General features: G+C 42.0%; 1 protein-coding gene across 4 annotated transcripts in view; it reads right to left on the bottom strand.

Annotated features, from left to right (window-relative positions):
* PPHLN1 (periphilin 1) overlaps positions 1 to 17295 on the bottom strand; it is a 145694-nt gene that overhangs the window by 41613 nt on the left and 86786 nt on the right. For all 4 annotated transcript variants that reach the window (XR_013215769.1, XR_013215770.1, XR_013215771.1 and 1 more), the window contains exons 7-9: positions 16041 to 16123; positions 14955 to 15077; positions 12040 to 12180 (exon numbers count right to left, since the gene is read on the bottom strand). Coding sequence is in view for 1 of the 4 variants with exons in the window: in XM_077265125.1 (XP_077121240.1) it covers positions 12040 to 12180; positions 14955 to 15077; positions 16041 to 16123 (347 nt within the window). In the remaining 3 variants the exon portion in view is untranslated. The remainder of the gene's footprint in view (positions 1 to 12039; positions 12181 to 14954; positions 15078 to 16040; positions 16124 to 17295) is intronic.

The raw sequence follows: 17295 nt of genomic DNA, 5'->3' as shown, positions 1-17295 counted from the left end.
AGGCCCATCTATAGTGGGGAGACCGGAATAAAAACAAAGTAATAATGAACCGGAAGGTGTGCACATCCATCGTATGATTGTAACAATTTCTGAATGCTATTGCTAATTGCTTGAATAAAAAAATGCTTTGTGTAAACAGCTTCAGAACAATGACGGAAGGATCTAAGCATATAGTAACATATACCTGATACTTCCTCCTCCAGGTAATTGTCACTGAACAGAATTTGCAATTGAATGTATGGTGCCTTGCTCAGCCAGGTGAACAGTTACAGTCATGGCCAAAAGTATTCACACCTCTGCAATTCTGTCAGATAATACTCAGTTTCTTCCTGAAAATGATTGCAAACACAAATTCTTTGGTATTATTATCTTCATTTAATTTGTCTTAAATAAAAAAACACAAGAGAGAATGAAGCAAAAAGCAAAACATTGATCATTTCACACAAAACTCCAAAAATGGGCCAGACAAAAGTATTGGCACCCTCAGCCTAATACTTGGTTCCCGAACCTTTAGCCAAAATAACTGCGATCAACCGCTTCCGGTAACCATCAATGAGTTTCTTACAATGCTCTGCTGGAATTTTAGACCATTCTTCTTTGGCAAACTGCTCCAGGTCCCTGATATTTGAAGGGTGCCTTCTCCAAACTGCCATTTTTAGATCTCTCCACAGGTGTTCTATGGGATTCAGGTCTGGACTCATTGCTGGCCACCTTAGAAGTCTCCAGTGCTTTCTCTCAAACCATTTTCTAGTGCTTTTTGAAGTGTGTTTTGGGTCATTGTCCTGCTGGAAGACCCATGACCTCTGAGGGAGACCCAGCTTTCTCACACTGGGCCCTACATTATGCTGCAAAATTTGTTGGTAGTCTTCAGACTTCATAATGCCATGCACACGGTCAAGCAGTCCAGTGCCAGATGCAGCAAAGCAACCCCAAAACATCAGGGAACCTCCGCCATGTTTGACTGTAGGGACCGTGTTCTTTTCTTTGAATGCCTTTTTTCTCCTGTAAATTCTATGCTGATGCCTTTGCCCAAAAAGCTCTACTTTTGTCTCATCTGACCAGAGAACATTCTTCCAAAACGTTTTAGTCTTTTTCAGGTAAGTTTTGGCAAACTCCAGCCTGGCTTTTTTATGTCTCGGGGTAAGAAATGGGGTCTTCCTGGGTTTCCTACCATACAGTCCCTTTTCATTCAGACACCGATGGATAGTAAGGGTTGACACTGTTGTACCCTCGGACTGCAGGGCAGCTTGAACTTGCTTGGATGTTAGTCGAGGTTCTTTATCCAACATCCGCACAATCTTGTGTTGAAATCTCTTGTCATTTTTTCTTTTCGGTCCACATCTAGGGAGGTTAGTCACAGTGCCATGGGCTTTAAACTTCTTGATGACACTGTGCACGGTAGACACAGGAACACTCAGGTCTTTGGAGATGGACTTGTAGCCTTGAGATTGCTCATGCTTCCTCACAATTTGGTTTCTCAAGTCCTCAGACAGTTCTTTGGTCTTCTTTCTTTTCTCCATGCTTAATGTGGTACACACAAGGACACAGGACAGAGGTTGAGTCAACTTTAATCCATGTCAACTGGCTGCAAGTGTGATTTAGTTATTGCCAACACCTGTTAGGTGCCACAGGTAAGTTACAGGTGCTGTTAATTACACAAATTAGAGAAGCATCACATGATTTTTCAAACGGTGCCAATACTTTTGTCCACCCCCTTTTTTATGTTTGGTGTGAAATTATATCCAATTTGGCTTTAGAACAATTCTTTTTGTGTTTTTTTCATTTAAGACAAATTAAATGAAGATAATACCAGATAATTTGTGTTTGCAATCATTTTCAGGAAGAAACTGAGTATTATCTGACAGAATTGCAGGGGTGTGAATACTTTCGGCCATGACTGTAAGAAGATTGATTCTATATTGGAAAACACATTTAAAGAGTCTTTTTGAACCCTTACATGTAACCCTAATATATTTATATAACATGTGTATGTACAGTACTACGCAGTATTTTTCTACACCTGTCTAAAATGTTTGCAAAGTAATACTACTTTATGAAATAGGAGGGTTAAAGGGAACCTGTCAGCAGGATGGTGCACAGTAACCTACAGTGTCAGATTGGCGGCATTATACTGATAACAATGATACCTTGGGTGATGAAATCTGTCTTGTGGCTGTTTCTGAATCTTTATTTTCAGCTTTGTGTTAATGAGGTTCTCCTGCCCTAAGGCCCCCGGGGGGTCTCTATGTGGTGCTCTGGTCAGGTATTCATAATGCAGCCTGCTGACAGGTCACTGATCCCCCACTGACCTGCCCCCTAGTTTGCATAATGAATACCAGCACCTACTGAATAAAAAAAAATAAGCCTTCTGCAGGCAGGCGCCAGCTGTGGCACCTGCACTGCAGCATAATCGCATGGTTACTGAGCACTTATTCACTTTTGCAGATTTACTTGAGCGAGGTAAAGAAAAAAAAAAAAAAAAGTCATTTTGCGCCTGCCGAGCAGTAGCAGCTATGGGTTTGTATAGAGATCTCCTAGAGCTGCTACTGCGCGGGCGGCGCACTCTTGGTGGAGGACATTTTTTTCCTTCTCCAGCAAGATGGCGCCGCCTGCGCAGTAGCAGCTCTAGGAGATCTCTATACAAACCCATAGCTGCTACTGCGCGGCAGGCGCCATTTTCAAGTAAATCTGCAAAAGTGAAAGTACAAAGTAACCATGCGATTATGCAGCAGCGCAGGTGCCACGGCCGGCACCTGCCTGCAGAAGCGTTTTTTTTTTAATTCAGTATGTTAGGTACATAGGGGGCAGGACAGTGAGAGCAGTGACCTGTCAGCAGGCTGCATTATATCTAATCCGAGCACCACATACACCAGCCCCACCTTAGGGCACGAGACTCTCATTAACACAAAATTGAAAATAAAGATTAAGAAACAACCACAAGACGGATTTCATCACCAGGTATCATTATAATCAGTATAACGGCGCCGACCTGACACTGTCTGTAGGTTACTGTGCACCATCCTGCTAACAGGTTTTCCTTTAACATTTCTTTTTTTAGCGATTTAAAAAAAAAGGTGAGTGAAGGAAAGAGAAATCTAAATCAAATCAATATTTGGTGTGACCACAATTTTTGAAGGAACTCAGCAGGACAAATGCTTCTGTTTCTCCTATTTACAACTCCTCAACATGAAAATTGCAACATCAATGGAGAACATTTGCAGAATTATCACAGGATCGAGAGACATGTTAATGATATCCAAGTCATGAAAAATGGAAACAAAATTTTCAAAGCATCTTTATTTATTCATTATTGTGTATGAGAGCCACATGAAGAAACACATATACTTAAAAGCCTTGGCATGCTATCAATGAGGTTATTTATGGTTGACTGAGGATTGCTCTGCCGCACTGAATGCACTTGACATGCAAACCAAAATCCACTGCTGGCAGCTCCCTTTGCAACTGCCGACCAATGATGTCCCAGACCTACTCAAAGGGAGACAAGTCCGGAGACAATGCAGGCTATGGTAGAAGGCTTAGGCCATGTAGGCTACCACACACCAACATGCTGTCTAGCTCTGTTGTATTGAATAATGGCTTTGGTGACATTTTGGAGAAATGGCTGTATGTTGCTCATGGTTTGTTTCCATTTTTTCTTCATTGGCATATTATCAACATATGCCTATCAATCCATCATTTCATAACTTTTCCTTCTTGGTGTTTCAATTTCAATGTTGAGGAGTGCATACAGAGTAGGCCATACCTACTACTTGAAGTAGAGTTGGTACGCTAAAGTAGCTACAATAAAAGTAGAGTTGTTGGGCTAAACTTTTTAGACACTTCAGCTCCAGTTCATTAATAAATGACTCACATGTAATAGTCATTAACATAATTCTTGTAGTAAAATGGTTAGAAAAGGAAATTGGATTAAAATCTGATTACAATTTTCTAGATTTTTAAGAAAGTATACAGTACTTAATGCATTTAATCTATTAATTCTACAATATTGATAACAATATATAGCATTTCTTATTTTATTTTAAATTGAAGTGAGTACACTTATACCAACTCCAAAGCCGTTACTAGGTGATCAGTTTAACAAACTGACCTATACATGCTCACTACATAGATAGTCACCTGTGAATGAGTACCAAAACAGGGCATCTACAAATAGTTTAAATCACCTTAAAACTGTGCTGTATACAGCGGATTACCCTTCATAGCAGCAGTCAAGTGTGGGGGCAATAACACTATTGTCGTCACAATTTCAACATTGAATAGAACATCGACTCCCTGCTGCACCATTCAGGACTGTGGAGCCATTATATGGTTTGTGGGGGTTTGTGGATCCATCATTCTGTGTAGAGAGGTGTGGGGTCAACATACTGTGTATGGGGACCTTCGTGCTGTGTGGAGGGCTGTGGGTGCATCATACTGTTTATGGGTGGGTTGTTGGGGCCATCATACTGTGTGTGGGGGGGAACTTGTGGGTCAATAAACTGTCTTTTGTTGACTACGGGAGCCATTCTACTATGAGTGGGGGTAGGTGCTTTCAGGGTAACATGCTGTGGGTGGCTTTATACTGTGTTCAAAAGAACTGTGGGGACATCATACTTTTGGGGGCACTCTGTCGGCATCATACTTTGTTGAGGGCACTGCTTGTGGGGGGGGATCATCACACTGTGAATGTGGGGGGAAGGCTATTGGGTGAGATTGTGGAAGGGGATTCGCCATGAGGAGGAGTCATAATACTGTGGAAGGGTTCTCTCTGGTTGGTGTATAATACTGTGTGTGGGGAAGCATCGTACCCTGTAAGCGCCATGAAAACGGCATCTTAATGAGCGAGAAAAGTAAACTGATTCAATAAGGGCAAAATTGTTGTGTATTTGCAGCAATAAATGTCACTCTCCCTGTTTTTAAAAGATAGACAGTATGACCCTGCCAAATAGTTTTTTGGTCTGGGGAGAGGTGTGCGTGTGTGCGTGTGTGTGTGTGTGTGTGTGTGTGTGTGTGTGTGTGTGTGTGTGTGTGTGTGTGTAACAATTAGGACTTTTGGTACTGGGCCCTGTGATTCCTATGTACGCCCATGGCTGCATAAATCGCATTATCTTGCTAAAACAGATAACCTAACCAACAACATAACTCCTAAATTCCAGTTCTTATACCGAAGGAAGGACAGAGCTGTACTTTTATCAGACTAGTCTAGAAACGTGGATTTGGCAACAATCTTGTCTAAATCTTGTTTTAATTATGGCAGCGAGACAGGCAGGGGAAGCTTTCTGTAACAGTAACTGAAGGATATTTGAAGCTGCCTCAATAAGGATGTCTGTGCATGAAAAGGGGCCATACTCTATGTGCAGATGGATGTGTTTGTAGAGGAAATTCTTAGCTGGAGCTCTTTCTTGAAGTATATTTTTCAAAAATCAGCAGAAAAATGTACGGAAAGAATGACCTGTTCACGTTTCTCCAGGGAACACAAACAAGAGGTTCTGTGCTTATAAGATTTAATGAATTTCTAAGGGAAATAAGATCATGAAATAAAAGTGAAAATGTAAAGACAGGAGGATAAATAAAGAGACAGTGGCTGCGCTGGATTCTTGAAAGATTTGAGGGTGAACTCAGTGTAGTTATGAAATGTTAATCAGGGTTAAGAACTACATGTCACAACGTTACCTCCTAACAATGCAGATCCTGTGGAGGGGGAATCTAGCAAAGATAAGTAACATCCAGATAGGAAAGCAGGGTTGGCCCCTTTTCCCGAATGAACCGACAACAATCGCATGAGTTGCCCCCAAGGTAGGTAACTACACGCATATTAAATCCACTATAGAGTACATTGGTGTGATTTCATGAATAAGGCACACAAATGACAATCCTGAAAGTCTCTGCATGAACCGGCCCCTGCTCAAGTCCCTAATAAATCTAATTAGCAGAGTATTTCCTGCAAGTATTTACCAAAATATGGTTAGTGAAATAGCAATAATACGGTGCAGAGACCCCGCATGCTAGTTGGGAGCTAGAACAAGGATTATTCTGTTGAATGGATATCATTTATTCTGCAATGACAAAGATATGCTTTTAGTTGGATGGTGAAATCAGTGGAGCAGAAATGTGCAGTGTGGAGCTCAACCAAAATAAACAGTTCACAAGTCTCTGGGCCAAGAGGTTGAAAGCTTACCTTCCACACATTTATTTAATGCCGGTGTTTATGTAGACATTTATATATCGCACTCCCAACAGGAAAAAGAAGAAAATATTTCAGAACGCCACTTCAAAATACAGACGATAAAATGTAAATAAAATACTGCATGTGGGCAGCGTTTCTGTGTATAGAAAAGGAGAATACTCCGAGGCTTCATTAAACGGTTTATTGCCTTATTCATTTTATCCAACATGCACTTTCATGAGACTAGCCTTTGATGCTTAGGGCCTTGTCTTTTCTTAATATTTAGCAAAGGGTTAATCACCAAGTAAGTAAGGGAGGGTACCCAAATTCTAAGTTGAAAATAGCAAAAGGGAACCTAAAACATAACATTTAATAGAACCATTAAAATCTTGTGACACGACACAAAAAGACAAACATGTATATCAACCAGCGGTTAATCAAACAGTCATCTGATAACAAGTCCAGAGACAAAAAAAGAATAATGCAGACAGGCTAGCTCCCTGTAATCCCACTACAGTCAATTCACCAGACTCCTAGCTAGGCAGGACAAGAGAACCAGATGCATTAATCCATAATCGTATTGATGCTACTGTCAGAAAACAGCATATGTGAAACAACATTCAGTACCACTGAGGATCACCTGTATTATGCTGTCACAAAGAGGAGTACATAAAGAATTAGAACGGGCTCACCAATTCATGATGATGCCACATAGAAAATGGGCCCCTCATAGGTTACTTAAATTCAGGACCACCTCCCGGGAGGTGAAGGAATGTTGTTTCACATATGCTGTTTTCTGACAGTGGCATCAATACAATTATGGATTAATGCATCTGGTGCATTCAAAAAGCAAGAGTTAGGCTATGTGCCCAGGTAGCAGAATCTAAGCAGAATTTTCCTCATCAAAACTGGACTCCCTTGCCAGGAAATCCGCCGCTTGTATTTTTCTAGCGTTTTTTTTTTCTTTTTTATCACGTATTTGTTGCGTATTTCTCGCGTTTTATTTCATGCGTCCCAATACAATTCTATAGCGGCGAAATCGCTGAGATTCCGCAAAATTGATGAACATGCTGCGTATTTTTCCGCGATGCGTTTCCGCTGCACAACCATTGCCGAATTCCATTAAAAATAATGGGATGCGTTTTTAAGCATTTCCGCAGTGGAAAAACGCAGCAAAAACGCTTAAAAAACACAACGTCGGCACATAGCCATAAGGTTGAAGGGTTTCTGCTTGAAAAATTCAACACAAAAGCACAGCGTGAACGCACCCTAATACAAGTAAGAACCTAAAAAAATAGAGTTCTATACATAATCATTTTAAAAATAAAAGGAATACTTACCATACATATAATAGTGATACAAAAGTCTAACTGAATGAAGCACAGCCACAGGACATAAAACGCTAGTGAAAAACACATGGGTCCAAGGCATGAAGGATAGTAGTAAACATCATTAGGATATTACTAGATGGTGGCCCGATTCTAACGCATCGGGTATTCTAGAATATGCATGTCCACGTAGTATATTGGCCAGCCATGTAGTATATTGCACAGTCCGCGTAGTATATTGCCAAGCAACGTAGTATATTGCACAGCCCACGTAGTATATTGCCCAGCCACATAGTACTGTATATTGCCCAGCCACGTAGTATATTGCCCAGCCACGTAGTATATTGCCCAGCCACGTAGTATATTGCCCAGCCACATAGTATATTGCCCAGCCACGTAGTATATTGCCCAGCCACGTAGTATATTGCCCAGCCACGTAGTATATTGCCCAGCCACGTAGTATATTGCCCAGCCACGTAGTATATTGCCCAGCGACGTAGTATATTGCACAGCGACGGAGTCTACAGCACAGAGCCACGTAGTATACAGATTTAAAATAAAAAATAAACATATACTCACCCTCCGAAGGCCCGTTGAAGTCCTGGTCCTGTGCGCGGTGCAGGCGTCAGCTTCCGGTCCCAGGGTGTGATGACGTCGTGGTCACATGACCGTGACATCATGGAAGGTCCTTCTGGCGTACCATCATTGGGACCGGAACCTGCCGCTTGCATGGAGCGGTCACGGTAGCGCCGCGAGGAGCGCGAAAGGCGGCGGATGGTGAGTATAGCAGGTTTTTTTTATTATTATTATTTTTAACATGACATTTTTACTATTGATTCTGCATAGGCAGTGTCAATAGTAAATAGTTGGGGACACACAGGGTTAATAGCAGCGGTAATGGAGTGCGTTTCACTGCGGCCCGTTACCGCTGCCATTAACCCTGTGTGAGCGGTGACTGGAGGGCAAGGGGATTATGGAGCGGGCGCCGGGCAGTGACTGCAGGGGAGTAGGGGAGGGACTAATCGGACTGTGCCCGTCGCTGACTGGTCGCGGCAGCCATGACAGGCAACTGCCGAGACCAATCAGCAACTTGGATTCCATGACAGACAGAGGCCGCGACCAATGAATATCCGTGACAGAAAGAAAGACAGACGGACAGACAGAAAGACGGAAGTGACCCTTAGACAATTATATAGTAGATATATAATAACGTATTCCTTTTATTTATTTTTTTTAAATGTGTGTAGAACTCCATTTTTTTAGGTTCTTAGATTGGGAGTATACTCTCACTATCCTTCTACTCACATGGGCGAATATAAATATCCATTTAGATTATTGTACTTTCAATTATAGTCATTTCTGGGAGTTTGATTATATTCCTAATACAAGTAAACTCTGGTTAGTAAATGGGAATTGAGAGACTATAGAACATGAAATAAAATAAAGGAAAGTGCACCATCCTCATGCTGAATTGTGATTCCCAGTAATACTGGCTCTCTTAATACAGGGTGAGGTGTGGAAAGTAAGCTACAAAGATATTTTATATCTAAAATTAATTCAACACATTCGCTGGCTTTTAACTCGTAACATGATTCATAAAGCCTTTCCATGGAAAATGTCAGGCAAGGAACACTTCATCCAAAAGAACAAGAATATCAGCGGGAAGAAAGGGAACGGCTGAATGCACAGGCTCTGAAGTCACCCTGACACATTAATATCACAGCCATAATGAAATGTTCTGTACGTAGTAACAGTCATTGTTAGAGTAGTTATTAAAGACACTAAAATATTTTTGGGCAGATTCAGCTTTTGTTGCCCAAAGCAATCACAGCATCTCTTTAATTTTACAAGACTAAAATAGGCTGGATCCACCATTATGGTCCGACAGTGTAATGTGTATGGGGGTCTCCCAAACAAATGATGTGGATCCGGCCAGCTTGTTGAATTCAATGGCCTATCCATTTGCTCTTTAAGTGGTAAGCTATGGCGAGAGGATTCTGGTTCAGCAGCTCGCTCATAGAGAACACGGGATCTTTTTGTGTATGGAGAAGTCGGGAACGTTATCGGTCAGCCATTTAATAAATGAGTCCTCGTTGGTCGCTATGGACAAAGACTGTTTTTGTTCTTGATAGTTTGGATGAATGAGGCCTACTATCTTTTGGCTCAGCTTGATTTCATTGTATGGAGACATTGCTGTCAATCCAAATGCTGAAAATCTGTAGAGAGCAAAAACTTCTCATAACAAAAAGTTTGCTCTATTTTTATGCAGTCTGATAATCCTGTAAGCTGTAAATATCAGCCCGAGTCCCGTAGGGTGTCAACATGCAATGTTCCTGTTCACTGACAGCAGACTTCTTAAAAATGGTGTAGACATACCCTAGCAGTACACGTTAGCAAACTTCATAGATTTTTACATTACAAATAAATGAGTGTGATACAATGAATAAGGCTGGGTTGGCAGGCTGTGTAATGGCAGTCCTGCCCAGACATCAGTGAGGGCCCCCTTTCCCTGTTACAGGATGGTGGCGTGCTGATATTCTGCAATGGTAACCGGGTATGACAGACGTTCCCATCACTGTGAAGCCCAGCTGTTGGCTGCCCTACACAGGAGACCAGGATTTGTGCTACACACTACAGTAAATTATAGAAGCAACAATAGCAATATTGAAAAATATTGGAAAAATACATTTTACCTGGCATCTGTGAAAGTCTGATGTATGAAAATATAAAAATTATTTAACCCATTCCCAGGTAAACATTGTACAGAATAATGTCTGACCATCGAACTTCCTCCAAGCATGCAATAAAAAGCAATAATAGATTGTATGTCCCATAAAATGATAGTAATGACTAAAAAGGTTATGCTGAATATGGTGCAACAAAATAACAGTGTGAGGGGTTTGTTCACATCACTTGGAATGTTTTCCCCATTTTTCAGGACACTGCATGTTAAAATGAATGGTGTCATTCAGAATGATAACTCGTCCTGCACAAAATAAGCACTTATACGACTATCGAGCTATGGTTCTTAGAAGAAGGGGAAGTAAAAAAAAAAAGGTTTAGGAAGGAGTTCAAGGTGTTTCCCAGGACAACTATCCATGACTGTGTGACTTACTAGGAAACATGCATGGGAGACCCCTCGCTCGGGAACTTTATGCTTCTGTAGCAGCAGTTCCAGGGGATATGGGTGGTCGTGCAATAAATGGGCAGCCATTTAATTCAAGTTTCAGGATCCCATCTTCAGCAGCACACCACTCCCCTGTCTCGCATCTTTCTGAAGGGCGGCAAGCTCTTTATGATTGACAGTTTGTGTCAGCAGCATTGCTAAACTGCTGGTGCGAGCAGTCCGCAATCCGATAGTAAAGGTGGCTGGTAACCTTGGCAACAAGTGAACTGCAGAATTAAAAATACCTCTGTTCTTGAGTCACAAGAGAACTTTTAAGAGGTAAATTACAAAGTTCCTTGTTTTTACAAGCACTTTACAATTTCATCCATTATATTGATAGGTTAGGATGAGACAGCCCCTTTAACCGACACCATATAATATTACAACTTGGTGAACAATACTAATCACAAAGGCTGAGAGATGACGGACATTATGTTTTTCTTTTAATGGCTTGTCTTTGTAAAAACTCACTTGCCATCCACATTAATCAGAGACAATGGGGCTGGATCTGAAGCCTTGCCATAGGTGCGGACCTTATTTGCATATGGAGGTGAATTTGCTAAGCTATGGTGAAATACTAGACACATTTGGGAAGCTTGGAAATACACAACCAAGAAAATACGACCATTGATTGATATAAGTGGGTATTCACAAAAAAGTATGTGACTCACAAAAACAGTGAATGACCTCAAACAAAACATAAAAATATATTAAAAGGGTATAGATTTTATTGGTACATACATTTAAAACATATTAAAATAATGTGAAGCAAAACACAGAAGAAATAAGAAAGTTCACAACAAATGTATTCATAAGACATATATAGTAGGGGCTAATTGCCATGTGCTCATTACACTAGCTATCTACATAATGAAATATAGTATAAACCTATCAAAATAGACCAATAATGTATAAATATGTAAATTATAAGCTCTATATATGTATGTAAAACAACATATCATAAAAGAGAAAACTAGCATATGATTCAGGACCCCAGGACTCCGACGTATGTTTCGCCCTTGGTTTTCTCAAGGAGTGATGAGAACATAGCAATTCGCTCCTCCTACACATATTTCTTGTGAATACCTTTGTTGTGAACATTCTTATTTTTCCTGTGTATTGCTTACCACTATTTTAATGCATTTTAACTGTATGTATCAATAAAATCTATACCTTATAATGTATTTTTGTTTGTGGTCATCCACTTTTTTATGTAGTCACATTGGTAGTCAAGTAGTCAAGTGTTGGATGCAGACTAGCAGTGGGAAACCATGACAAGTTACCTTCATGAATAACAAAGATATAAAGAAATACAAAAGGACAGTGACTCTATATTGAATGCTACCATAGTCTGGTAACGTGTAATATTCTCATCTTACCTCTTCAATCTCCTTTGTTTTTGCTGCAATTACTTTTGAGCGGCTGCCAAGTGGAGACATTTCATAGAGGTCTGGATGGCCAGAAATGCCTGCCTCCATGTCTGCTGTCTGATCACCATATAATGCAGAGGACGAGCCGGCCTTAGAAAGAGAAGTACAACAGCTTACTAGATGAGCATCTGTCAGTATTCGCTGAGGCTGTCTTATGGGGATGATGGCCATATCTAGGTCTATGTGGGTCTGTCTACTCTGCCCTGAACTGAGAATTCTGCTCCTGAAATATAGCCAGATACCATACAGAGCAATGATGACAACATAACCCCTTCTGTCAGGTGCGGCTTTGCCACGGAGAGATCTATATTCACATCCCAACCAGCTAGAACAGTACCAATATGTGGACATGGCTACATCTGATAAGGTCACATCAAAAGAAGCTGGCACTTACAGAAACACTATTCACCTGTAGTTATATTGGTAAACTGCATAGAAATAACATTTAAATCATTTTAATGGAGCAGTGGCTATAGAGAGAAAATTTATATTTTCCCTGCAGCTGATAACTTCCAGTCATTGATAAGGTACAAGGATCGGTTACAGTTACCGCTCACCAAACAGTGAGCACATTGTAATCACCCACCTGCACTTTGATTGACAGCGTTCTCTGCACTCATATACTGCACAGCAGGCTGTCAATCAATATGCTGTGTAGTGATCGATGACTGACAGCCCACTGTACCACCCCAATGACTGGAAATGACTGGCGGCAGAGCGAATATATCTTCATTTTCTCCATGTAGCCGCTCTTACAGGAAGCCTGCCCAACATGATTTAAAAGCTATTTAAGTGCAAATTACTCCTATATCTACAAGAAAACAGTGTTTCTGGAAGTGACAAATTCCCTTATTTTGAGATTATCATACAAAAGGAATACTCCTGTAGTCTCTTGAGGCAAAAAGGCCCCGTCTCACATAGCGAGATCGCTAGCGAGATCGCTGCTGAGTCACAAGTTTTGTGACGCAACAGCGACCTCAGTAGCGATCTCGCTATGTGTGACACGTACCAGCGACCAGGCCCCTGCTGTGAGATCGCTGGTCGTGTCGGAATGGCCTGGACCTTTTTTTGGTCGTTGAGGTCCCGCTGACATCGCTGAATCGGTGTGTGTGACACCGATCCAGCGATGTCTTCACTGGTAACCAGGGTAAACATCGGGTTACTAAGCGCAGGGCCGCCCTTAGTAACCCGATGTTTACCCTGGTTACCAGCGTAAATGTAAAAAAAACCAAACAATACGTACTCACCATCTGATGTCCGTCAGGTCCCTTGCCGTCTGCTTCCTGCTCTCACTGACTGCCGGCCGTACAGTGAGAAGTGAGAGCACAGCACAGCAGTGACGTCACCGCTGCGCTCTGCTCTCACTGTACGGCGGCTCAGTCAGAGCAGGAAGCAGACGGCAAGGGACCTGGACAACGAAAGGCGAGTATGTACTGTTTGTTTTTTTTGGTAACCAGGGTAACATCGGGTTACTAAGCGCGGCCCTGCGCTTAGTAACCCGATGTTTACCCTGGTTACCCGGGTGCTGCAGGGGGACTTCGGCATCGTTGAAGACAGTTTCAACGATGCCGAAGTCGTTCCCCTGATCGTTGGTCGCTGGAGAGCGGTCTGTGTGACAGCTCCCCAGCGACCACACAGCGACTTACCAACGATCACGGCCAGGTCGTATCGCTGGTCGTGATCGTTGGTAAATCGCTATGTGAGACGGGGCCTTAAAATGTAACCATGTAATTAGATCGTTCAGCCCAAGGCAATAAATAAATCATGCATAGCTAATCTGATGATCAATATGGCATAGGGAGATATCTACACGTTAGAACATCTTATTGTGGCCATGCAAGAAAGGGTAAGGAATAGTGATGAGAGAATATACTCGTTACTCAAGATTTCCCGAGCATGCTCAGGTATTTTTAAGGCTACGTTCACATTTGCGTTGTTGGGCGTTGCGTTGGAGCAACGCACAACGCATGCAAAACGCATGCAAAAAGGCATTGTTTTGTGACGCATGCGTCCATTTTTGGCTTGATTTTGGACGCAAAAAAATGCAACATGCAGCGTCCTGTGCGCCCTGACGCATGCGTCACAAAACGCAAGACAACGCATGTCCATGCGCCCCCATGTTAAATATAGGGGCGCATGACGCATGCGTCGCCGAACCTGCGCCCGACGCAACGCAAATGTGAACGTAGCCTTAGTGCTCGGAGATTTAGTTTTCATCACCGCAGCTGAATGATTTACAGCTACTAGACAGCTTTACTACATGTGGGTATTCCCTAGCAACCAGGCAACCCCCACATGTACTCAGCCTGGCTAACAGATGTAAATCATTCAGCTGCGGCGATGAAAACTAAATCTCCGAGCACTTACAAATACTCGGAGGTCACCCGAGCGAGCTCGGGAAATCTCGAGTAACGAGTATATTCGCTCATCACTAGTAAGGAAAGATTTCCTACTATGCCAGTGAGGTCTCTGCACAGAAGACGCCATGCCTCCGCACTATACATTTTTATGCATATAGCCTAGCACTGTCATACAAATGTAACTGGTGAGGTTCCAACTGCCAGGAGTTGGAGACTGACCCAAACCGGGACCAGCTGCTGAGACCAAGACTAGAGCATGTTGTTATGCAAGCAATCTGCACAAGAAAAACTGACTAAACATTGTAAGTACAACAATCACAGAAATAGTTTATATCTCAGGATTTTGCATTAAAACAACATGTGAATGTGTTCAGAGCCGCTACAGGCAACGAGCTTCAAATTCCTTGTAGAGAAAGCCTAAGCTCTGACATAAGTCAGAAAAAGACACGACGGTATTATTCAATATGTCACTGAGAAAATGATGTAATTAAAAATAAGAAGTACCTTTACAATTTCATCTGCTGCATCAGGTAAGTTACTTTCGGACCCTTTCTCAAGTACCCACTTGGAAGCAGCTTCTATGAAAGCACTCTCTGCCAGACGACTTGCTTTCTCTAATTCTACACTCTGTAAGAGAAAATCAAATACTTTATGATGGGACAGACAAGAGTTCAGAATTTGTAAGCAATCAAACATTATCATCTGCAGAACATATCCTGAGAAATGGAATGTTTGCAGGTCTCAAGGCGGCTGTCGACATTAGATGGCTGTCGGCCGAACAATGCTTCAGCTGATCATCTGATCGACAGCCATCTCAATCATATCTCTCATATACAAGAGTGGTCCCATGTTCTATATGAGAAAGTCAGTGACTGCCATCTCAGACATATCTCCCCTAGGTAGGAGCGCTTGTTTGGATGAGGGGCACTGTGGTGGGACATTATGGAAAGGGGCAGTGCAAGGCATATTATAGAGAGGTGTGTGTGTGTGTGTGTGTGTGTGTGTGTGTGTGTGTGTGTAGGGGGGCTATATAATATTTTTAAGGGCACCTTGTCTGGAAGTGCTGCTTTAGAGTGAAGTCTGGAGAGATGAGCGCCGGCCATGAAATCTTATCATGGGGTCTGTACTACATGGAGACAAAAGACATGTGAACGACTTCAATCAGAGAAAATATTACCAATAAGATACCTGTTTATTTGTGATGCTGCCTGCCTCTCATCAGTGATTTGATTTCTGTATATACTGCAGTCTGGAGATGGTTGGTAACAACAACAGCCAGTATCTCCTTACCATTGTTAAACATATACTGTGAGTTGTAGGTTCATGGCATAAAATTTGATATGGGGCTGAATTGACATTACAATTGATCGCTGTACTAAGCTTGGTGCTGTATTCATGTACTTATAGTGGTTCTGGTGACGTATTCATGCAGGTACTGCTTTACATTTTTTGTGGCCTTTGGAAGAAAAATGTTGTGCACCCCTGCGCTAAGCAGCCATACATCATATTACATGACACACATTCAGCCTTTTATGATTACAGAAATTATAACAAAATAACATTACAGAAAAAATGTATAGGTAAAACTACCTTTGCTGAAGGAATGCCTACTGAGCTGGATGGGGACGCATCTTTAGAAGATCGTACAGCATGTGTGCCAGGTCGCTCTTTACCTATAATACAAACAGTGTTACAGAAGTACAACACCAAATAAACAGTATAATAAATAGGATATCACCCTATAATGCTATTAAAACCTACTCAAGAGATAAGGTGAATAAACAAAAATGCAAAAACATAATAAAAAATAATTTATTAATAATATTGAAATACATACATAACATGTAAAAAGAGGGGAAAAAAGAACAACAGACAATGCAAAAAACCTAAGTGCTATAATTGGAGTGGGTATATGGACCAAATCATGAACTACCATTTTATCAGAAAAAAACCCATTACAAGTAGCCTATATACATTTGCAAACATGCATTCATCAAGTCAGAAGGGCATAGGTAATAGAGTAAAAGAGAATAATTATATCCTTATAATATTCAAAGTCCACACCCAGTAATTTCCTGTATCCTCCAACGCACGTTTCGCCTGATAATGGCTTTTTCAAGGAGTGAAAGGAAGTAGAAAAGGGGAAATATTTATATGCCGCACAAACCAATCAGGAACAAAGGTTCCCAAAGAAAATAATGTGGCATAGTTTTTTTTAAAGCAGTCCCTGGGTGGGGACAACAGCAGATCAGACCCTGTGTAACCGCTACTTACAAGTGCGCCACCGCGGCCTGCAGAGTCGGACTGCCCAGACTCACGTCTGCGGCAGTCTGGGAATTATAGTGCTTCAAGGATGCATGTGGACTGGACGAACCCGCAAAACTGACAGACATGCCTTGCTGACGCCTGGTATCTTAGAACCCAAGAAAACCTCGATTGATCGATTGAAGTGAAAATAGGCTGACGTCTAACACGGAAGGACTTCTGGATGTGTGAAGAAACCACTAGGCTAACATGGCCGAAGAAACGGCTAAGCCCTTCCTGAAAACGTCAGGAAGCCCAAATGAAGTGTCCATCCTCTGGAAGGACGCCGACCTCGACACGTACGTACTCAGGGCCCTCACATTGTCCAGGGTATGGGGAACCCATTCCGTTTTATAGACCGGAGCGGAAAGAGAAGAGGGAAGAACGAGTCCCTCATAACAGTGGAAGTACGATACCACCTTTGTAACAAGAGACGAGGATGGCCTGAGGACAACCTTGCCCGGATGGTAATAAGGACAAAGGTCTGAAGGAGCAGGAGCAGAGTGGCCAGCGCCGAAGACACATCTCAATGACATGATCG

The sequence above is a fragment of the Ranitomeya variabilis genome, chromosome 5, assembly GCF_051348905.1.
Source record: "Ranitomeya variabilis isolate aRanVar5 chromosome 5, aRanVar5.hap1, whole genome shotgun sequence".
In the NCBI taxonomy this organism is placed as follows: Eukaryota; Metazoa; Chordata; class Amphibia; order Anura; family Dendrobatidae; genus Ranitomeya; species Ranitomeya variabilis.
This window is presented reverse-complemented; position numbering and strand designations above follow the sequence as displayed.